At 42.6% G+C, this 25,333-nt stretch overlaps 1 protein-coding gene across 1 annotated transcript in view; it reads right to left on the bottom strand.

Moving 5' to 3' along the window:
- The window catches only part of fam234b (family with sequence similarity 234 member B), a 39,760-nt gene extending 19,300 nt beyond the window's left edge, over positions 1 to 20,460 (bottom strand). Inside the window, exons 1-4 of the mRNA XM_061884892.1 lie at positions 20,332 to 20,460; positions 11,328 to 11,807; positions 3,136 to 3,249; positions 2,904 to 3,071 (exon numbers count right to left, since the gene is read on the bottom strand). Of these exons, the coding sequence (XP_061740876.1) occupies positions 2,904 to 3,071; positions 3,136 to 3,249; positions 11,328 to 11,807; positions 20,332 to 20,368 (799 nt within the window). The 5' untranslated portion in view covers positions 20,369 to 20,460. The remainder of the gene's footprint in view (positions 1 to 2,903; positions 3,072 to 3,135; positions 3,250 to 11,327; positions 11,808 to 20,331) is intronic.
- Positions 20,461 to 25,333: the final 4,873 nt, after the last annotated feature.

Raw genomic sequence — 25,333 nt, 5'->3', positions numbered from 1 at the left:
AATGAACATTAATAGTGATATTAAACGTTAATTTTGGTACAATAATAATGATATCAAATGTTCATATTGGCACAATAATATTGATATGAAATGTTCATTTTGGAACAATAATAGTAATATGAAACGTTCATTATGGAACAGTAATAGTGATATGAAGGGTTCATTTTGGAACAATAATAGTGATATTGTCAGAGTTACTTTGTGACGAACCCCAAGATGCAGAGAATGAGGCAGGCATTGAGTAAGGAAACGTGATTCAATTAAAATAATAGAATAAAAACAAACAAAAGGGTACTAACAAAGGACGCGCACAAGGCGGATAACAAATTAAAAGAGCTAGCATGGGAGCTAGAAGATAATGAGTCTAGCGTGGAAGCTAGCAGGTATCGAGCAGGAAACTGAAGTCGTTACTTTTAATATGAAAACAAACTGGAAGCAGGGAACAAAAAACAGTAAGCTACAAACAGCTAACTGCTACGCTGCAATGACAAGATCAGTAGAAACGACAAGTAGAACTGATATTGACACGATACGACAGGAGCGACAATACAATAATCCAGCACAGACTAGATGGGAAGGCAGGTTCAACTAGCAGCTGGCTGATTGACACCAGGTGTGGCCAGGTGCCAATCAGCCACAGCTGAGGGGACACAGCAATCAGGGATGAAACACAGGAAACAGACAAAATAAGAGCGCTGACAGGAAATAAAGACAGGAAACAAAGACACATGCAGGGGAAAAACTAAAACACAACCAAACTGTCAGGGACGAACCTGACTGTAGCCACCCTTCCCATAACGGATACCAGGAATTTTAGAAACCTCCCCCACCCCCAAAAAAAACAGTCCAAAGTCAAGGGAGGGTGGAGGGAGGACAAGGAGGTGGACTGCCAGGCCAAGTGTCCCCGCACCCAGCGGGGTAGGGTCAGGTAGCGACGGAGAATAGAACGTCGCTGCAATTGGCGAGGCGGTCGCCCATGAAACGACCACATCTGTGGCCGACAAGAGTATGGTGGCCCCCTCTGCTGGCCCACCGGACAAGATGGTGGTGGCGCCCCCTGCTGCTGGCCCACCGGACAGGATGGTGGTGGGGCCCCCTGCTGGTGGCCCACCGGACAGGATGGTGGTGGCGCCCCCTGCTGCTGGCCCACCAGACAGGATGGTGGTGGCGCCCCTGCTGCTGGCCCACCAGACAGGATGGTGGTGGCGCCCCCTGCTGCTGTCCCACCGGACAGGATGGTGGTGGCGCCACCTGCTGCTGGCCCACCGGACAGGATGGTAGTGGCGCCCCCTGCTGCTGGCCCGCCGGAGAGGATGGTGGTGGCGCCCCCTGCTGCTGACCCACCGGAGAGGATGGTGGTGGCGCCCCCTGCTGCTGGTTAGCCGGAAAAGATGGGGGCGCCGTCTGTTGCAGACCCACCAGAGGTGATGGCGCCGTCCGTTGCAGAGCCACCGGAGATGATGGTGGTGTCTGCCGGCCCACCGGAGATGATGGCAGCGTCTGCTGCAGACCCACCGGAGAGGATGGTGGTGGCGCTCCCTGCTGGCCCACCGGAGAGGATAGTGGCGCCGTAGTTTGCAGACCCACCGGAGGTGATAGCGCCGACTGTTGCAGACCCACCGGAGATGATGGCGGCGTCTGTTGCAGACCCACCAGAGATGATGGTGGCGTCTGCCGGCCCACCGGAGATGGTGGCGCCGTCTGTTGCAGACCCACCGGAGATGATGGCGGCGTCACAGCTACTCCTAGCCCCCCCCTCAAGGGACGGAACCCAGACGTCCCCCGAGAAGCCAACATAGGACAGGGATGGGTGGGAGGGGTCACAAAATGAGGCAAAGTCTCTCCTCGATTTGGCCATTAATTTCAAAGCTAAATTAAGTCTCTCTGCCATAGACATCTCTGCGGGGTTCGAATTTGGCCGGATTATTCTGTCAGAGTTAGTTTGTGACGAACCCCAAGATGCAGAGAAGGAGGAAGGCATTGAGTAAGGAAACATTATTTAATTAAAATTATAGAATAAGGACAAACAAAAGGGTACTAACAAAGGACGCGCACGAGGCGGATAACAAACTAAAAGAGCTAGCATGGGAGCTAGAAGATAACGAGCCTAGCGTGGAAGCTAGCAGGTATCGAGCAGGAAACTGAAGTTGTTACTTGTAATATGAAAACAAACTGGAAGCAGGGAACAAAAAACAGTAAGCTACAAACAGCTAACGAATATAGCTTACCGCTACGCTGCAATGACAAGACCAGTAGGAACGACAAGTAGATATTGACACGACAGGAGCGAAAATACAATACAATAATCCAGCACAGACTGGATGGGAAGGCAGGTTCAACTAGCAGCTGGCTGATTCACCCCAGGTGTGGCCAGGTGCCAATCAGCCACAGCTAAGGGGACACAGCACTCAGGGATGAAACACAGGAAACAGACAAAATAAGAGCGCCGATAGGAAATAAAGACAGGAAACAAAGACACATGCAGATGAAAAACTAAAACACAACCAAACTGCCAGGGACAAACCTGACAGATACGAAATGTTCATTTTGGAACAGTAATAGTGATATGAAGAGTTCATTTTGGAACAATAACAGTGATATGCAGAGTTCATTTTGGAACAATAATGGTGATATGAAGAGTTCATTTTGGAACGCTAATAGTGATATGAAGAGTTAATTTTGGAACAATAATAGTGATACGAAGAGTTCGTTTTGGAACAATAATAGTGATATGAAACGTTCATTTTGGAACAATAATAGTTATACGAAACATTCATATTGGTACAATAATGGTGTTATGAAACGTTCATTTTGTAACAATAATAGTGATATTAAACGTTCATATTGTTCCATGATTGCATTAATAATTCATGAGTAAGACTGGAAAGTGAAAGTGTTTGAACCTGTGGTGCCGTTCACAGCCGTGATGACGGACTTGCCGATGAGGAGACACACGGGTGTTGGCCGGGCGCTGATCCGGAGACCACATTGGATGTACATGACCGACTCCAACGTGACTTTCCTCCAAAGCACCTGGCCCGTGGTGCCAGACAGGACCACGGCACTGTGGACTGGTGCGGCGACACCCCGCCTCGTTAAACACAGGTCAGGATTCAGGATCAGGATTCACCTTACTTTTGGTTCCTTGAGTGACACGTGTGTCGTTGGTGCACTCGCTCACACTGAGTAGCACGTCATCCACCGAGTCCCCGTCCACGTCCCATAACGCCAGGGCAGGTGGAGTCACACCTTGAAGTAGACACACACAGAACACCGTCAGTTAGACGTCAAGGTTGTCATGACAACAGAACTGCAGGAGTCCGTACGATAACAACTCCACAATTCTCCATACCACCATGAAAATGTATTTAACACTTTAACATCACTGCACTTCCACACCTTTTTGCAAAAAATTATCTTCACTATTAGCTAGTGATGTTTGCATCGATACTGAAATAACGATACCAGATCTTTATGCTATAATAACGATTCTCAAACCAAAAATATTTCTAATATTTTAGTTCTGGATGTCCAAACTTTTTCCACCAAGGGCCACATACTGAAAATTCAAAGTATGCGGCGTCCATATTGATATTTTTCATTTTAAATATGCTTAAACAGATATTGTGTCAAATTTGTATTATAGGCGACTTAGTATATCATTAGAACATTTTTAATGTTGTTTTTCTCCCCCCATGAATGAATAGAATACAAATCTTAATAAAACGATTGTGTCACTGCATAACCAAGTGTGTCAAAAATTCTGCCTGTACCAAAATATTAACGTTCAGTTACACAATTATGTGTTTATTATGGTTGTAGTCATTTTTTTAATTCATTTATGAGTTAATATTATTTCATTTTTAACTAACTAACTCCATCCATTTCCTACCGTTTGTCCCGTTCGGGGTCACGGGGGGTGCTGGAGCCCTTTTTTTTTTTTCATTCTAAAAACATTTTGGATATATATATCTATCTATATATATAGATAGATATATATATCTGTAGATATATATACATACATATATATATATATATATATATATATATATATATATATACTCCTCTCTGAGCTGCAACCTTATCATGGTAGAGGAGTTTGCGTGTCCCAATGATCCTAGGAGCTATGTTGTCCGGGGGCATAAAGCCCCCTGGTAGGGTCTCCCAAGGCAAACAGGTTCTAGGTGAGGGATCAGACAAAGAGCAGCTCGAAGACCTTTATGAAGATGAAAAACCATGGACCCAGATTTCCCTCGCCCGGACGCGGGTCACCGGGGCCCCCCTCTGGAGCCAGGCCCGGAGTTGGGGCACGATGGCGAGCGCCTGGTGGCCGGGCCTGTTCCCATGCCCGAAGAGGCAACGTGGGTCACCCCTCCAATGGGCTCACCACCCATAGCAGGGGCCATAGAGGTCGGGTGCATTGTGAGCTGGGCGACAGCCGAAGGCAGGGCCCTTGGCGGTCCGATCCTCGGCTACAGAAGCTAGCTCTTGGGACGTGGAACGTCACGTCACTGGGGGGGAAAGAGCCTGAGCTAGTGCGCGAAGTCGAGAAATTCCGGCTGGATATAGTCGGACTCACTTCGACGCACAGCAAGGGCTCTGGAACCACTTCTCTCGAGAGGGATTGGACCCTCTTCCACTCTGGCGTTGCCGGCAGTGAGAGGCGACGGGCTGGGGTGGCAATTCTTGTTTCCCCCCGGCTCAAAGCCTGTACGTTGGAGTTCAACCCGGTGGACGAAAGGGTAGCCTCCCTCCGCCTTCGGGTGGGGGGACGGGTCCTGACTGTTGTTTGTGCTTATGCACCAAACAGCAGTTCAGAGTACCCACCCTTTTTGGGAACACTCGAGGGAGTACTGGAAAGTGCTCCCCCGGGTGATTCCCTTGTCCTACTGGGAGACTTCAACGCTCACGTTGGCAACGATAGTGAAACCTGGAGAGGCGTGATTGGGAAGAATGGCTGCCCGGATCTGAACCCGAGTGGTGTTTTGTTATTGGACTTTTGTGCTCGTCACAGTTTGTCCATAACAAACACCATGTTCAAACATAAGGGTGTCCATATGTGCACTTGGCACCAGGACACCCTAGGCCGCAGTTCCATGATCGACTTTGTAGTTGTGTCATCGGATTTGCGGCCTCATGTTTTGGACACTCGGGTGATGAGAGGGGCGGAGCTTTCTACCGATCACCACCTGGTGGTGAGTTGGCTGCGATGGTGGGGGAGGATGCCGGACAGACCTGGGAGGCCCAAACGCATTGTGAGGGTCTGCTGGGAACGTCTGGCAGAGTCTCCTGTCAGACAAAGTTTCAATTCCCACCTCCGGAAGAACTTCGAACATGTCACGAGGGAGGTGCTGGACATTGAGTCCGAGTGGACCATGTTCCGCACCTCTATTGTCGAGGCGGCAGATCGGAGCTGTGGCCGCAAGGTAGTTGGTGCCTGTCGGGGCGGCAATCCTAAAACCCCTTGGTGGACACCAGCGGTGAGGGATGCCGTCAAGCTGAAGAAGGAGTCCTATCGGGTCCTTTTGGCTCATAGGACTCCGGAGGCAGTGGAAAGGTACCGACAGGCCAAGCGGTGTGCAGCTTCAGCGGTCGCGGAGGCAAAAACTCGGACATGGGAAGAGTTCGGGGAAGCCATGGAAAACGACTTCCGGACGGCTTCGAAGCGATTCTGGACCACCGTCCGCCGCCTCAGGAAGGGGAAGCAGTGCACTATCAACACCGTGTATGGTGCGGATGGTGTTCTGCTGACCTCGACTGCGGATGTTGTGGATAGGTGGAAGGAATACTTCGAAGACCTCCTCAATCCCACCAACACGTCTTCCTATGAGGAAGCAGTGCCTGGGGAATCTGTGGTGGACTCTCCTATTTCTGGGGCTGAGGTCGCTGAGGTAGTTAAAAAGCTCCTCGGTGGCAAGGCCCCAGGGGTGGACGAGATCCGCCCGGAGTTCCTTAAGGCTCTGGATGCTGTGGGGCTGTCTTGGTTGACAAGACTTTGCAGCATCGCGTGGACATCGGGGGCGGTACCTCTGGATTGGCAGACCGGGGTGGTGGTTCCTTGGGACCGGAGGGTGTGTTCCAACTATCGTGGGATCACACTCCTCAGCCTTCCCGGTAAGGTTTATTCAGGTGTACTGGAGAGGAGGCTACGTCGGATAGCCGAACCTCGGATTCAGGAGGAACAGTGTGGTTTTCGTCCTGGTCGTGGAACTGTGGACCAGCTCTATACTCTCGGCAGGGTTCTTGAGGGTGCATGGGAGTTTGCCCAACCAGTCTACATGTGCTTTGTGGACTTGGAGAAGGCATTCGACCGTGTCCCTCGGGAAGTCCTGTGGGGAGTGCTCAGAGAGTATGGGGTATCGGACTGTCTTATTGTGGCGGTCCGTTCCCTGTACGATCAGTGCCAGAGCTTGGTTCGCATTGCCGGCAGTAAGTCGAACACGTTTCCAGTGAGGGTTGGACTCCGCCAAGGCTGTCCTTTGTCACCGATTCTGTTCATAACTTTTATGGACAGAATTTCTAGGCGCAGTCAAGGCGTTGAGGGGTTCCGGTTTGGTAACCGCAGGATTAGGTCTCTGCTTTTTGCAGATGATGTGGTCCTGATGGCTTCATCTGACCGGGATCTTCAGCTCTCGCTGGATCGGTTCGCAGCCGAGTGTGAAGCGACCGGAACTAGAATCAGCACCTCCAAGTCCGAGTCCATGGTTCTCGCCCGGAAAAGGGTGGAGTGCCATCTCCGGGTTGGGGAGGAGACCCTGCCCCAAGTGGAGGAGTTCAAGTACCTAGGAGTCTTGTTCACGAGTGAGGGAAGAGTGGATCGTGAGATCGACAGGCGGATCGGTGCGGCGTCTTCAGTAATGCGGACGTTGTACCGATCCGTTGTGGTGAAGAAGGAGCTGAGCCGGAAGGCAAAGCTCTCAATTTACCGGTCGATCTACGTTCCCATCCTCACCTATGGTCATGAGCTTTGGGTCATGACCGAAAGGATAAGATCACGGGTACAAGCGGCCGAAATGAGTTTCCTCCGCCGTGTGGCGGGGCTCTCCCTTAGAGATAGGGTGAGAAGCTCTGCCATCCGGGAGGGACTCAAAGTAAAGCCGCTGCTCCTCCACATCGAGAGGAGCCAGATGAGGTGGTTCGGGCATCTGGTCAGGATGCCACCCGAACGCCTCCCTAGGGAGGTGTTTAGGCCACGGGGAAGACCCAGGACACGTTGGGAAGACTATGTCTCCCAGCTGGCCTGGGAACGCCTCGGGATCCCCCGGGAAGAGCTAGACGAAGTGGCTGGGGAGAGGGAAGTCTGGGTTTCCCTGCTTAGGCTGTTGCCCCCGCGACCCGACCTCGGATAAGCGGAAGATTATATATTATATATATATATATATATATATATATATATATATATTATATATATATATATATATATATATATATATATATATATATATATATATATATATATATATATATATATATATATATATATATATATATAAGGGACGGCGTGGCGCAGTGGGAGAGTAGCCGTGCGCAACCCGAGGGTCACTGGTTCAAATCCCACCTAGAACCAACCTCGTCACGTCCGTTGTGTCCTGAGCAAGACACTTCACCCTTGCTCCTGATGGGTGCTGGTTGGCGCCTTGCATGGCAGCTCCCTCCATCAGTGTGTGAATGGGTAAATGTGGAAGTAGTGTCAAAGCGCTTTGAGTACCTTGAAGGTAGAAAAGCGCTATACAAGTACAACCCATTTATTTATTATATATATATACATATAGATATATAGATATATATATATATATATATATATATATATATATATATATATATATATATATATAGGTATATATCCATCCATCCATTTTCAACCGCTTATTCCCTTTTGGGGTCGCTGGTGCCCATCTCAGCTACGATCGGGTGGAAGGCGGATTATTGTTTATTGAATGGATCCCCATTAGCTGACGCCAAGGCGACTGCTAGTGGTTCCAATGTTTTTCTTACATTTTAATGTTGTTTTTTAAACATTTTTACAGACACTTTGGGTATATTTGCACAAAGTATCAGTATCAAATCGGTATCACCGATACCAGCCTGAATTTTACTTGGTATCACATGGGACAGAAAATCTGTGGTATCGCACATCACTAGTATCAGATGCCAAGCGGGAACGCCACATTGAAAAAAGAACAGCAATTCTAGCCTCCTAGTACCAAAATATACAATGGTGTGCTCATGGATATTTGGGGTGTGAATCTTTGGGCATCTAACGATTCAATCTGATTCAGATTCCCAAGATGGCGATTCGATTCCTAAAATCATAATTAAACATTTTTTAAACACGTTAGAGGTTGGAAAAGCTGCATGGTCTAAAAACCAATTTGTATTATTGGTTTTACATAAAAAAAATTGTTGAAAAAACAAAATAATACAATAAAGTTTAATTTATTTTTGAAAATTATGAATTATCAGCCCCTTTGCAAATAGTTGAAAAAAAACCCATTAAAACAAGCGAAGACACTGAAAAGGTGTGTCATGGTGCCATCTTTGGAATGAGTTTGCCCATTGCAGGTGCAGCAGAGTACTTCCATTCCGCGCTTTGAACCGGAAGTAGAAGTGCCACTCTGTCTTCCAGCCGTCCAGAGCGTTTCTACTTCTCTGAATTCTTCATTCGTTACTCCAAGCAACATTTGCAAGTTTTACAATGTAACTAAAACAATTCTTATTTAATAGACCGTGCCATTTGTGATGTCTGTAGGAGTGTTTTTCTGCATATTTGTACATGCTATCGTAACGTAATCAAGGTAGAGTTGTTAGCATTAGCTAATATGCTAACAGGTTTACAAGTGTCTATGTTGCTATTGTTATCTTACAATGTTACACTTTTTGTGTCTTTAAGGATATATGACTCGGTATGAAATATTGTTAATTCCGGGCTACAAGCTGCTACTTTTTTCCTACGCAAGATCCATGCGGCTTATAAAGTGATGCGGTTAAATTATGGATTTTTTAACAATATAACAAACAATTCATACTTACTGAACCGTCCCGTGTGTGATGTATGTAGTAGTGTTTTCATGCATATCTGTACGTGCTATCGTAAACTAATCAAGCTAGCGTTGTTAGCATTAGCTGATATGCTTAGATGTTTACAAGTGTTATTAATAACTTACAATGTTAAACTTTTTGTGTCTTTAAGGACATACGGTTTAGTATGAACTACTGAAAATTCCAGACTACAAGCAGATACTTTTTTGCTACACTTTCAACCCTGCGACTTATAAAATAGGGGGAATTTTCATAGCTGATGGCCATATTGCAAATAGTTAAACAACAACAAAAAGCAATAACACTGAAAAGGTGTGTTATTGTTTGTGCTATGGCGCCATCTTTTGGACGAGTTCACCCACTGCAGGTGCAGCAGTGTCCTTCCATTTAGTGCTTAGAACTGGAAGTAGAAGTGCCATTCCGTCTTCTAGCCGTTCACAGCGTTTCTCCTAGTATGGATTTTTCATTCATCACTCCAAGCAACGTTTGTAAGTTTTAAAAAATCTAATCAAATTAAATCAACTTTATTTATAAAGCACATTTAAAATTTACCACAGGGGTAGCCAAAAGTGCTGTACAATGGGCAGGTTAAAATATGATACGAGGACCGAGCAAACAATACAACGAAAACAGAACATGATAAAAAAATAAATAAATAAAACATAAAAACAGGTTCACAGCTGGTGTATAATGGGGCGCCATTGCAGGATGGATATCACTCAGTGTTAAAAGCCAAGGAATAAAAGTATGTTTTTAAGACAGATTTAAAAACGAGAGGAGGCTTGTCTAATACTCAGAAGTAGGTCGTCCCAGAGCTTGGGAGCAGCAGCGGCGAAAGCTCTGTCACCTCTAAGTTCCAGCCTTGTGTCAGGGACCGTCAGTAGCAGCTGATCGGCTGATCTTAGGGATCGAGTGGGGCAGTAAAGCTGAAGGAGGTCGGAGAGATATGTTGGCGCGAGGTTGTTTAGACATTTAAAAGCAAATAGAAGGAGTTTAAAATTGATTCGATTACGCACAGGGAGCTAGTGAAGGGACGCTAATATAGGGGTAATGTGCTCACGTCTGCGGGTCTGTGTTAGCAGACGAGCGGCAGAGTTCTGCACCAGCTGCACGCCTGGCTAATGCCTACATACAGGGCATTGCAGTAGTCTAAACCATTTGAGATAAAGGCGTGAATTAATTTCCAGAGATCATGTCCTGACAGAAGCGGTTTCACTTTCGCTATTTGGCGTAATTGATAAAAGCTTTTTAGAACGACGCTGCTGATTGTTTTTTCGATATTTAAAATCTGAGTCCAACTTAAACAATTCTTGCTTACTAAACCGTCCCATGCATATTTGTACATGCTATCGTAATGTTATGAAGCTAGCATAGTATGCTAACATGTTTACAAGTGCCTGTTTTAGTATTATTAACTTACAATGTTATACTTTTTGTGGCTTTAAGGAGGTAAGGCTTAGTATGAACTGTAAATTCCAGTCTATGGGCCGCTACTTTTTTCCTATACTTTCAACCCTTATAAAATAGGGGAATTTTTTTGCTGGCGACCACATTGCAAATTGTTTAAAAAAACAAACAAACAAGCAAAGACACTGAAAAGGTGTGTTATTGTTTGTGCTGTGGCGCCATCTTTTGAACGGATTCGCCCTCTGTAGGTGCAGCATTGTCCTCCCATTTAGCGCTTTGAACTGGAAGTAGAAGTGCCGTTCCGTCTTCTAGCCATCCACAGCGTTTTTACTCGCATGGATTCGTAATTCATCACTCCAAGCAACGTTTGTAAGTTTTACAATGTAACTAAAACTATTCTTACTTACTAAACTATCCCATGTGTGATGTCTGTAGGAGTGTTTTCATGCATATTTTTACATGCTATCCTAATGTAATTAACTAGCGTCGTATGCTAACAGACTAACAAGTGTCTGTGTTAGTATTATTAACTTACAATGGCATTTTGTAGTGTTTCAGTTTCACAAATTCCTCAGTACATTCACCGAAACGCCACAGTGATTATATTGAGTCTGTTTAGCTAATTGGAGAGCTAGCTTGCGCAGCTAGTGGTTCCATGACAATGACTTTTGTTTTGTTTGATCAGCCATTTTACTGCCGTGTTACAACGTTTGGAAACAATGAAGGTATGTAAATAAATATTTCTGTGTAAATAATTCCCTTTACAACATAAATATCTGGAGTAAAATATGGTACATTTGGTGTATTTTCCACTGGTCAAACATAAGTTTTAACAATGAAATGCTACAATTATGTGTATTGGTGGTGATACAGTTCTTTACCTGCTGCATCTCCCTGTCTTCTCTCCCACTGCGGCCTCTTCGCTAGCACCCCCTTCTGGCAAGGAATGAGGAACGCACCGAGCAGCACCAACACCATGGCGCACACCAGAGGCAGCAGGAAACAGGAAGCCCGCGCGGCGTTCTTCCTCCTCATCCTTTTCTCTTCCTCATCTGTACCGCGTACTCGGAGACCGGATGTTCCCACTTGCCCAGCGTCGTCCCCCGACGGGCCCCATTGCCGCCCGTCGTCTCTGTCCGAGCGGGACTTGCTGGCGGGCCACTCTCGCCATTCGTCCTCGTCCTCCGCCGCCCCGTCTTCGGCCGCCACGAGTCGCCCAGTTCTCCCTCTGGGGCCCAGGTGAGTGTCCCGGCCCAGACCGTTGCGGGGGTAATTGAGGACCAGGTCGTCCTCTTCGCTCTCATCCTCGCTGTCAGCTTGAGTGAGCGGGTCGTACTCGCCCAGCTCGGAGCCTTTCTTTCCTGCACACAAATGAGGATCAATTTTTTTACGACAGAAGTAACCACTGCTCAAGCACCACCCTTTTGTCTCCACTTAGGGCTGGGCGATATGGCCTTTTATTAATATCTCAATATTTTTAGGCCATGTCACGATACACGATATATATCTCGTTATTTTGCCTTAGCCTTGACTAAACACTTGATACATATAATCACAGCAGTATGATGATTCTATGTCTCTACATTTAAACATTCTTCTTCATACTGCATTAATATATGCTCATTTTAAACTTTCATGCAGAGAAGGAAATCTCAACTAAGTCAATTGACCAAAAGTGTATTTATTAAACAGTTATTAAGCAGTGGCACATAAATTCATGTAATTTCAAAACAGAAAGTGCAAGATTGTCAGAGACATTATAAAACAAGCTATGAGTGCACTTTTGTGCATGATGTCACTAAGATGACATACCAAGACAACACTAAATTAAAGTGCACTTTTTGTACAGAACGCCACTACAATAGTTTAAAGCAAATAAAGTGCACTTTTGTGCATGATGTCACACAAAATATTTCACTAACTGTCAAATAAAAATGAGCTGCATAATAGGAAATCTAATAGTGTATGTCCTTTGTTCTGTGGTAGGTTCCTGTGGACGTTTCTCCTTTCTCCTTCTGTTGTTGACTTTTTTTTTCTGTTGATCTGGAAATTGTTGCTTCGGCATTTTGTGGGTGTGGCACCGAACGGAGATGTTGACATGCTAGTTAAGTTGAGTTAAGTTAAAGTACCAATGATTGTCACACACACACTAGGTGTGGTGAAATGTGTCCTCTGCATTTGACCTATCCCCTTGATCACACCCTGGGAGGTGAGGAGAGCAGTGGGCTGCAGCGGTGCCACGCCCGGGAATCATTTATGGTGATATAACCCCCAATTCCAACCCTTGATGCTGAGTGCCAATCAGGGAGGCAATGGGTCCCATTTTTATAGTCTTTGGTATGACTCAGCAAGGGTTTGAACTCACAACCTACCGATCACAGGGCGGACACTCTAACCACTAGGCCACTGAGTAGATGCGGAGTTTCAAGCACTCTTCATTCTCTCGCGGGTCACTTTTCAAATGATGCTACAAATTAGCAGTGCTGCTACTTTTTGTAGCAACGCTTTTGCCGGATACTTGTTCAACATATTCCTGCTTGAGTCCTAACCACCGGCAGACGATGGACCTCCTGCTGTTTTTCTTGGGAATTAATTCTTCCTTCATTTGTTACCAGGTTTGCACCTTCTCTCTCTCTCGTATTACCACTCGCAACGCACCGTTAGCATCACAGCTAATGTTGTGCGTGTGACGTTGCACGCGGGACTTAAGTTAAAAGGTGCACTTGTTTATCCCTCTGTGAGAAGGAGAGACAAGAAAGCGTGAGTAGTGTAATGCCCGCAGCTAAAATCAACTGTGTGAGAACATATCACAATATAGTAATTTTCTCTATTGCACAGAGACAAACGTGCAATATATCGAGTGTATCGATATATTGCCCAGCCCTATACCTACTTCCCTTTTTTCTCACTCACGCCCCCCTGACTCCTCCCTTTCTCTTCCTCCTGCAGCGGTCGCTTGTACAGTACGTCTCTTCTGCTTAAACGGGCAAAACAATTTGACGGGGAATCCAGTTTCTGTCCTTCATTCTGTTCTGGGTTCTTTCTTCGTTGTTTTTTCTCAATGTAATGCCGTCCGCTCGACAAGCCTCGGCCACACTCGGAGTGGGAGCGCACTGAAGTAGTGCGGCCAGTTTCATGTTGCGCGAGTCAATGGAATAACAACGCGACAGAGATTGACATGAAGACGAAAGAAAAGATACCGCTGACAAACTTTGTGTAAATATCTTGAAAAACAGGATACGTATTACAAAAGTAAAAAAGATCAGGCAGCAGCTCACACATTCTCATACTTTTTGCAACATCTAGGAAGAAAATCAAGTCAGCCACCTTGAAAAATGCCTTGACTGTAAATTCCGGACTAAAAGCCACCACTTCTTCCCTACACTTTGAACCTTGCGGCTTTTAAGACTGTGCTGCTAATTTATAGATTTTTCTCCAACAGCCATAATATAAATAGTTAAAAAAACAAAAAACAGGCAAATACACCTACAAAGTGGTAAAAAGTGTGGAAGTAGATGTGCCGTTTAGTCTTGTAGATGTCCATAGCGTTTCTACTCGTATGGATTCGTCATTCATCACTCCATGCAACATTTTTAAGTTTTACAATATAACTAAAACAATTTATACTTACTAAACCATGTGTGATGTCTGTAGGAGTGTTTTCAGATATATTTGCGCATGCTATTGTAATGAATTGAAGCTGGCGTCGTTAGCATTAGCTAATATGCTAACAGTGTGTTTGTGTTAGTGTTATTAACTTGCAATGGCATTATTTTTGTATTCTTTCAGTTTCACAAATTTCTCAGTAAATTGACCAAAACGTCACTGTGGAGTTATTGAGTCTGTTTAGCAGACTGTAGAGTTAGCTTGCGCTATTGGGTCCATGACGATGACTTCTGTTTTGTTTGATCAGCCGTTTTACTTCCATGTTACAGACACCGTTTGGAAACAAGTAAGATATGTAAAAAAAAAAAAAAAATACTGTGTAAATAACTCTTTTCACAACATATATATTTGCAGCTTATAGTCCGGTGCGGCTAATATATGGAAGAAAAAATGTTTTCCCAAAACTGAGTGGGTGTGGCCTTTATAACAAAAAATACGTACCGTAAATTGCGGACTCTAAGCCGCTACTTTTTTCTGACACTTTGAACCTTGCAGCCTATAAGACTGTGCTGCTAATTCATGGATTTTTCTCCAACAACAGCCATAATATAAATAGTTGAATAAACACCTACAAAGTGTTTTATTGTTTATGCTATGGTGCCATCTTATGAACGAGTTCGCTCACTACAGGTTGCGTTTTTTCTTTTCTTTTTTTATTGTTTCATTTTCACAAATTCCTCAGTCAATTCACCAAAACATCACCGTGGAGTTATTGAGTATGTTTAGTGTCCATGACGATGACTTCTGTTTGGTTCGACCAGCCGTTTTACTGCCGTAATACAGACACCGTTTGGAAACAATTGAGTTATGTAAATGAACATTTACAGAGTATTTCTGTATAAATATCTAATTTCACAAAGTATATATCTGCGACTTATAGTCCGGTGCAGCTAATATATGGATGAAAAGGACTATAAGCCGCTACTTTTTTCCTACACTTTGAACCTTGCGGTTTATAAGACTGCGCGGCTAATATATGGATTTTTTTGTCTTCTAAAATTTAGTGGGTGCGGCTTATATACCGGTGCACTCTTTAGTCCGGAAAATACGGGATATTCTTTGTGACAATCCCAGAATTGTTATTTAAATGTTTGCAATATTTCAGGGTTCTTCACAATGTATTAAATCCATAAAGTGTTTAAAAAATGGTATACAATGGAGTAGAGAAATGTCACATTTTGACCAATTTTCCCAGGAGATTTGCCAAATATTGAAATGCAGAATTAGTGCCGCATTAAACACTATCACTGGTCCGAATTTTCCAAAAAAAAAGTCATGTTAAATAAACAACTTAAGCCTTGTTCAGCTTTTTACTGACAAATATGAATCATATTTAAATAGCTTTTTTTGCAGCTCAATATCGGCTACTTATAACACATTTCAGTATCAGCCCTGAAAAAACGGTAGAGCTCTAATTTACTCTTTACTTATTAACAACACACAGTAGTGTATAAATATTATACAAGCCAATACATTTTTCCAGTGTTTTTTTTTGGTGGATTTTTGTGATGAATAAATAAAAAAATAGTACTTTTTCCCCCAAGTACATAACGTACTGCAATGTTACCTTTAATTTGCAATTTCTTTGAAGGTTTTTCCAGTCAGGTGACACTTCGGACATCAATGCCTTACAATATTGGACTTTTTATTTTATGACAGCATTTTCTGGGGGGCTAGTTGGTACCCTTCCTATACGCAGATCAGGCGCTGATCCTTGGGGGCCCTCATTTTGCGCAATGAAGCGCATGTAACATGATTATGAAGGACACGGTACTTCACAGCAAACGTATTACTAGCCCCTTCCTGCTCCGCCACTGATAGCATGATGAACAATTTCCTCTAACATTTGGTCTCCCGTGGCGTGCAGCGTTGAAGCCAATCCGAGGAAATGATTTCCGTGTCCTTTCTGAAGAAAATTAGAGTCTTCAGACGACATAACCCAATATTAGTTTTATTGTCGTTTGATAAACAGTAATACCTCAACTTAAGAGTATTTTTACATGAGAGTGGTTGTTGTGCTTTTAAAAAATGTGAGCTACAAGAATCCCCACCATTTGTTGCCGTTGAAAATATCACAGTGAACCCTGTAAATATCCGCCCAAAACATCTGGTCTTGCGAGCTAGCATTAGCTTTTGGCGAAGCAATTGGAGGGTATTGCTGCTAATCTGCATTGTTGATGGGAATTCCATCTCACTAAAAAGCCACTCCCAAGTAGCTAACCAGAATTTTTGTTATTAAATCTACAGACCCCAAAACCAGTGGTACGTTGTGTAAATGGTAGGAGTGTAACGGTACGTGTATTTGTATCGAACCGTTTCGGTTCGGCACGTGGGCGTGTCGAACGAATTCGGAAGCAGAAGTCTTCACAAGCTGCTCTGCTTTTTTGCCTCTGTCTCTGCCTCATTGTCCCGCCCACACAACCATCTGATTGGTTACATACAAAGCCAATCATCAGTGCGTATTCAGAGCGATGTAACAGCCAATCAGCAGTGCGTATTCAGACTTCAGAGCGATGTAGTCAATCCTTCAGCATCGAGCAGAGATATTCGTTTAGCAGGGAATCCTACTCTACCCAAATTATACTAAACACTTCCCAGTCACAACTATAACAAACATCACTATGAGCCCGTTGACCTTCTAGAAACTTAAACTGCAGCTCAACTCACTCGCAGTTCTGGCTTTAGGTGAAGGCTAATTAGCTTTTAGCGTAACGTTAGCTCATTTTGCTGTGTGTGTGTGTGTGTGTGTGTGTGTGTTAGGGGCAGCAAAGCCCTGTCTGTCTGTTATTTCATTGAATTCTGTTGTGTTTAAGGATGAATAGTCTCTCCTATTGCAATTGTACTATTTAGTAATGTAGCAGCCTAGTTTTGAATAGCAGGTTCCCTGCTATCACATGTTGATAAAAATACAACATTTACATAATAAAAGTTGACTACAGGCTTCCCAAATGCTGTAATACATTAAGCATGATGAGTTGACATTAAACAGTTTCAATGGAAACTGTTTAATGTTGCACTTTTTATATGTAGAAGAAAGATTTTGTCATTTTATTTAATCAAAGCAACAACTTGAGGCAGTTTAATGTGGATTAACGTGGGCAGAATTATTATAGTGTTCCCAATGTTAAAAGGATAAAGCCATTGTTTACAAATTTGGTAAATAAATAACCCAAAAATTTATATTTTGTTGTTTTCTTACTGTACCGAAAATGAACCGAACCGTGACCTCTAAACTGAGGTATGTACCGAACCGAAATTTTTGTGTACCGTTACACCCCTAGTAAATGGTAAATAAAAACAGAATACAATGATTTGCAAATCCTTTTCAACTTATATTCAATTGAAAAGACTGCAAACACAAGATACTTAACATTCGAACTTGTAAACTTTGTTGTTTTTTTTTGCAAATATGTGCTCATTTGGAATTTGATGCCTGCAACATGTTTCAAATAAGCTGGCACAAGTGGCAAAAAAGGCTGATAAAGTTGAGGCATGCTCATCAAATACTTATTTGGAACATCCCGCAGGTGAACAGGCTAATTGGGAACAGGTGGGTGCCGTGATTGGGTATAAAAGCAACTTCCATGAAATGCTCAGTCGTTCACAAACAAGGAGGGGTCGAGGGTCATGGCTTTGTGAACAAATTGTCGAACAGTTTAAGAAGAACATTTCTCAACAAGCTATTGCAAGGATTTCATGGATTTCACCATCTACGGTCCTTAGTATCATCAAAAGGTTCAGACATTCTGGAGAAATCATGGCAAGGCCTAAAACCGACATTCAATGCCCGTGAACTTCGATCCCTCAGGGGGTACGGCATCAAAAAGCAACATCAGTTTGTAAAGGATATCACCAAATGAGCTCAGGAACATTTCAGAAAACTACTCTCAGTAACTACAGTTGGTCGCTACATCTGTAAGTGCAAGTTAAAACTCTACTATGCAAAGCGAATGCCATTTATCAACAACACCCAGAAATGCCACAGGCTTCGCTGGACCAGAGCTTTTCTTAGATGGACTGATGCAATGTGGAAAAGTGTTCTGTGGTCTGACGAGTCCACATTTTAAATTGGTATAGTCAGATTATTATAGGCGCAAAGTGGAAAAGCCAGCATCTGTGATGGTATGGGGATATATATTAGTGCCCAAGGCATGGGTAACTTACAAATCTGTGAAGGCCCCATTAATGCTGAAAGGTACATACAGGTTTTGGAGCAACATATGTTGCCATCGAAGCAACGTTATCATGCTTATTTCAGCAAGACAATGCCTAGCCACGTGTTACAACAGCATGGCTTTATAGCAGGGGTCGGCAACCTTTACCACTCAAAGATCCATTTTGACCCGTTTCACAAAATAAAGAAAACAACATGAGCCACAAAACTCTTTCGAAATTTAAAATGAAATAACACTGCATACAGAGTTTTTTTTACTTTGTGCTATGTATAAACCAGGGGTCTCAGACACCTTTATATGAAAATGTAATGATAGTGGGGCCCACAAGTTTTTTATGAATGCCGCTTGACAGCATCACACTTGCCAACCATCCCGAATATTCCGAGAGACTACCGAATGTCAGATCAACCATTCTCACGAAAATTTGCAGAATTTCCCTCGATTAACTATAATAAGGGCAACCTATGAAGGTGCTGCCTTTGACGCCCTCTACAACACGTCCAATCAGATTGCCAGCCCAGTCACATGTCCTACGAGGCTTCTGCTGACACACGCAAACGATTGCAAGGCATACTGGATCAACAGCCATACAGGTTACACTGAAGGTTGCAATATAAACAACTTTAACACTCTTACTAACATGCGCCACACTGCGAACCCACACCAAACAAGAATGACAAACACATTTTGGGAGAACATCGGCACTGTAACACAACATAAACACAAAACAACAAATACCCAGAATCCCATGCATCCCGCTCTACCGGGCTACATTATACACCCCGCTAGCACCAAATCCCCCTACCCCCTCCGTGCGTCGGTTGAGGTGGGCGGGGTTGGAGGGGTTCGGCGCTAATGTAGCCCGGAAAAGTAGGGATGCATGGAAATCTGGGTATTTGTTAAATTAAGCTAAGCTAATGAATATTTGCACACACAAAAAATAGTTTGAACATTAAATGTCTTAGATTCGCAGTCTATTCTATTGGATATATGTTGCAAATGATTTGCAAATCACAAATTACACAACATGCTAACTTCACTGGTTTTGGGTTTTGTATTCATTGAGCCAAATTGGCGAAGAAATTAGAGCGTATCGGCACTTTGGCTCGGCTTACTAAAAAGCAGCTTACAAGTGGCTACTCAGAATTGTTGTTACTACAACTAATTAATTACCAAATTATGTATAAAATGAGTAACTCATGTAAATTAAATATAACATTTATAGTGTTATATGGATTTATCTATAAACATATAAGAAATGCATAAATATAATTTCAATAGAAGGCCCATTTTAATTCGTGAAAAAAACTAAATCAACTTAATAACGATCAAGAACATATAACTGAAAATGTGCAAAACAAAAAAAAAATTGCAGCATCCAGGTGAGGTTTTAGCAGTCGGACATGGGCATGAAATAATTAAATTTGCTGAAATCTGCAGAACATAAAGGGCATTAAAGACAATCCAAAAGGTGTTTTTAAAAAAAAATCACACACCTATAATTGGCAACAAAAAGACAACAAAACAAACCACCTGACCCACTTTTTCCAATTGGAGAGGGGGGGGGGAAAGCACTTCAAAATGTTCAGTAATCATTACCGTGCAATTTTTGCTAAGAAATATTAGGAGTCCCTTTTATTTTGGTGGTTGTTTACCTATTTAGGATAATTACATTATTCACCTTCCAACGTTGATTATGTTTGGTGTGTCAGAGATGTCATATTCGAGATGATGCTCACTCCGCTTCGTGTTTGCGCCCGTTAGCTCCAGCAGCCTGCTAGCAATCAGTAGACTCAAAACAAGGCTTACAGTTCGAACGAGCGTTTCCACGTAAATATATTCATCGTGTGTCCATTTCTCGTGTGTGGCATCACTCGGGGACGCGTGCCAACACAACCACGCTACGCATTTGACGTATGCTAACAATGCGACGCACCAATTCATTAGACGTGACAAGCATGTCCTGACGTAGGACGCTAGTGGAACAAACGACGGTTTACTGCCTTTTTTTAGGCAGTTGAAATGTTTTCGTGTGGAATCCTACCTGGCAGTTTGAGGGCGCGGGATAAAGCGGCTGCCATTGCTCTTAAGCACGGCGAGTCCACAGTGATGTGCTCCGAGGTACCGACTGCTTGGAGCTGTGTCTGAAGTGATGCATTGTGGGAGTTGTAGTTTGTTTTGCATAGGCGCTTGAAAGCCATTCTCCGGCGGGGTTTTGAACGGACGAATGCTGCCCTCTGCCGGGGAGAGGAGTGTATGACATTTCACTAATCCCCAAAAGGGACAAGCGGTATAAAATGAATGGATGGATTTTTTAACCGAACGCCTCAGACTCATGTACTTGGCACCTGCCTCATGCTAACTGTAATCATGCTAGAATGCCAACATTAACGTGCTAACTTTTTTTTTTTTGCCAATTTTGCAACCGAACGCCTCAGACTGATATAACCTGGTAGAGTACTTGACACATGCTAACTTATAGCATGGTGGAATGCTAACATCAACATGCTAACTTTTTTTTTTGCCAAATTTGCAGCCGTAACACCTCAGACTGCTAAATATTAGCATGGTAGAATGCCAACTTTAACGTGCTGACTTTTTTTAAAGCCAGTTTTGCAACGGAACGCCTCAGACTGATGGAACTTGGTACAGTACTTGACACATACTAACTGTTAGCATGGTAGAATGCTAACATCAACGTGCAAAAAAAAATGTTCTCCAATTTTGCAGCCGAATGCCTCAGACGGATATAACTTGGTAGAGTACTTGACACATGCTAACTGTTAGAATGGTAGAATGCTAACATTAATATGCTAACTTTTTTTTGCCAATTTTGAAGCCAAACGCCTAAGACTCATGTACTTGGTACTTGACTAATGCTAACTGTAAGCATGCTAGAATGCCAACATTAACGTGCTAACTTTTTTTTTCTGCCAATTTTGCAACCGAACGCCTCAGACTGATATAACTTGCTATAGTACTTGACACATGCTAACTTATAGCATGGTGGAATGCTAACGTCAACATGCTAACTTTTTTTTTTTGCCAATTTTGCAGCCGTAACACCTCAGTCCACTAAATATTAGCATGGTAGAATGCCAACTTTAACGTGCTGACTTTTTTTAAAGCCAGTTTTGCAACGGAACGCCTCAGACTGATGGAACTTGGTACAGTACTTGACACATACTAACTGTTAGCATGGTAGAATGCTAACATCAACGTGCAAATTTTTTTTTTCTCCAATTTTGCAGCCGAATGCCTCAGACGGATATAACTTGGTAGAGTACTTGACACATGCTAACTGTTAGAATGGTAGAATGCCAACTTTAACGTGCTGACTTTTTTTAAAGCCAGTTTTGCAACGGAACGCCTCAGACTGATGGAATTTGGTACAGTACTTGACACATACTAACTATTAACATGGTAGAATGCTAACTTCAACGTGCAAATTTTTTTTTCCCGACAATTTTGCAGCCGAATGCCTCAGACTTATATAACTTGGTAGAGTACTTGACACATGCTAACTGTTAGAATGGTAGAATGCTAACATTAATATGCTAACTTTTTTTTAGCCAATTTTGAAGCCAAACGCCTAAGACTCATGTACTTGGTAATTGACTAATGCTAACTGTAAGCATGCTAGAATGTCAACATTAACGTGCTAACTTTTTTTTTCCTGCCAATTTTGCAACCGAACGCCTCAGACTGATATAACCTGGTAGAGTACTTGACACATGGTAACTTATAGCATGGTAGAATGCTAACATCAACATGCTAACTTTTTTTTTTGCCAATTTTGCAGCCGTAACACCTCAGTCTGCTAAATATTAGCATGGTAGAATGCCAACTTTAACGTGTTGACTTTTTTTTAAAGCCAGTTTTGCAACGGAACGCCTCAGACTGATGGAACTTGGTACAGTACTTGACACAAACTAACTGTTAGCATGGTAGATTGCTAACATCAACGTGCACATTTTTTTTCACTCCAATTGTGCAGCCAAATGCCTCAGACTGATATAACTTGGTAGAGTACTTGACACATGCTAACTGTTAGAATGGTAGAATGCTAACATTAATATGCTAACTTTTTTTAGCCAATTTTGAAGCCCAACGCCTAAGACTCATGTACTTGGTACTTGACTAATGCTAACTGTAAGCATGCTAGAATGTCAACATTAACGTGCTAACTTTTTTTTTCTGCCAATTTTGCAACCGAACGCCTCAGACTGATATAACTTGGTATAGTACTTGACACATGCTAACTTATAGCATGGTGGAATGCTAACGTCAACATGCTAACTTTTTTTTTTTGCCAATTTTGCAGCCGTAACACCTCAGTCTGCTAAATATTAGCATGGTAGAATGCCAACTTTAATGTGCTGACTTTTTTTAAAGCCAGTTTTGCAACGGAACGCCTCAGACTGATGGAACTTGGTACAGTACTTGACACATACTAACTATTAACATGGTAGAATGCTAACTTCAACGTGCAAATTTTTTTTTCCCGACAATTTTGCAGCCGAATGCCTCAGACTGATATAACTTGGTAGAGTACTTGACACATGTTAACTGTTAGAATGGTAGAATGCTAACATCAACATGCTAACTTTTTTTTTTGCCAATTTTGCAGCCGTAACACCTCAGTCTGCTAAATATTAGCATGGTAGAATGCCAACTTAAACGTGTTGACTTTTTTTTAAAGCCAGTTTTGCAATGGAACGCCTCAGACTGATGGAACTTGGTACAGTACTTGACACATACTAACTATTAACATGGTAGAATGCTAACTTCAACGTGCAAATTTTTTTTCCCGACAATTTTGCAGCCGAATGCCTCAGACTGATATAACTTGGTAGAGTACTTGACACATGCTAACTGTTAGAATGGTAGAATGCTAACATTAATATGCTAACTTTTTTTAGCCAATTTTGAAGCCAAACGCCTAAGACTCATGTACTTGGTAATTGACTAATGCTAACTGTAAGCATGCTAGAATGTCAACATTAACGTGCTAACTTTTTTTTTCCTGCCAATTTTGCAACCGAACGCCTCAGACTGATATAACCTGGTAGAGTACTTGACACATGCTAACTGTTAGAATGGTAGAATGCCAACTTTAACGTGCTGACTTTTTTTAAAGCCAGTTTTGCAACGGAACGCCTCAGACTGATGGAATTTGGTACAGTACTTGACACATACTAACTATTAACATGGTAGAATGCTAACTTCAACGTGCAAATTTTTTTTTCCCGACAATTTTGCAGCCGAATGCCTCAGACTTATATAACTTGGTAGAGTACTTGACACATGCTAACTGTTAGAATGGTAGAATGCTAACATTAATATGCTAACTTTTTTTTAGCCAATTTTGAAGCCAAACGCCTAAGACTCATGTACTTGGTAATTGACTAATGCTAACTGTAAGCATGCTAGAATGTCAACATTAACGTGCTAACTTTTTTTTTCCTGCCAATTTTGCAACCGAACGCCTCAGACTGATATAACCTGGTAGAGTACTTGACACATGGTAACTTATAGCATGGTAGAATGCTAACATCAACATGCTAACTTTTTTTTTTGCCAATTTTGCAGCCGTAACACCTCAGTCTGCTAAATATTAGCATGGTAGAATGCCAACTTTAACGTGTTGACTTTTTTTTAAAGCCAGTTTTGCAACGGAACGCCTCAGACTGATGGAACTTGGTACAGTACTTGACACAAACTAACTGTTAGCATGGTAGATTGCTAACATCAACGTGCACATTTTTTTTCACTCCAATTGTGCAGCCAAATGCCTCAGACTGATATAACTTGGTAGAGTACTTGACACATGCTAACTGTTAGAATGGTAGAATGCTAACATTAATATGCTAACTTTTTTTAGCCAATTTTGAAGCCCAACGCCTAAGACTCATGTACTTGGTACTTGACTAATGCTAACTGTAAGCATGCTAGAATGTCAACATTAACGTGCTAACTTTTTTTTTCTGCCAATTTTGCAACCGAACGCCTCAGACTGATATAACTTGGTATAGTACTTGACACATGCTAACTTATAGCATGGTGGAATGCTAACGTCAACATGCTAACTTTTTTTTTTTGCCAATTTTGCAGCCGTAACACCTCAGTCTGCTAAATATTAGCATGGTAGAATGCCAACTTTAATGTGCTGACTTTTTTTAAAGCCAGTTTTGCAACGGAACGCCTCAGACTGATGGAACTTGGTACAGTACTTGACACATACTAACTATTAACATGGTAGAATGCTAACTTCAACGTGCAAATTTTTTTTTCCCGACAATTTTGCAGCCGAATGCCTCAGACTGATATAACTTGGTAGAGTACTTGACACATGTTAACTGTTAGAATGGTAGAATGCTAACATCAACATGCTAACTTTTTTTTTTGCCAATTTTGCAGCCGTAACACCTCAGTCTGCTAAATATTAGCATGGTAGAATGCCAACTTAAACGTGTTGACTTTTTTTTAAAGCCAGTTTTGCAATGGAACGCCTCAGACTGATGGAACTTGGTACAGTACTTGACACATACTAACTATTAACATGGTAGAATGCTAACTTCAACGTGCAAATTTTTTTTCCCGACAATTTTGCAGCCGAATGCCTCAGACTGATATAACTTGGTAGAGTACTTGACACATGCTAACTGTTAAAATGGTAGAATGCTAACATTAATATGCTAACTTTTTTTAGCCAATTTTGAAGCCAAACGCCTAAGACTCATGTACTTGGTAATTGACTAATGCTAACTGTAAGCATGCTAGAATGTCAACATTAACGTGCTAACTTTTTTTTTCCTGCCAATTTTGCAACCGAACGCCTCAGACTGATATAACCTGGTAGAGTACTTGACACATGGTAACTTATAGCATGGTGGAATGCTAACATCAACATGCTAACTTCTTTTTTTGCCAATTTTGCAGCCGTAACACCTCAGTCTGCTTAATTTTTAGCATGGTAGAATGCCAACTTAAACGTGTTGACTTTTTTTTAAAGCCAGTTTTGCAATGGAACGCCTCAGACTGAT

Source organism: Nerophis ophidion, linkage group LG23 (genome assembly GCF_033978795.1).
Source record: "Nerophis ophidion isolate RoL-2023_Sa linkage group LG23, RoL_Noph_v1.0, whole genome shotgun sequence".
NCBI lineage: Eukaryota > Metazoa > Chordata > Actinopteri > Syngnathiformes > Syngnathidae > Nerophis > Nerophis ophidion.
This window is presented reverse-complemented; position numbering and strand designations above follow the sequence as displayed.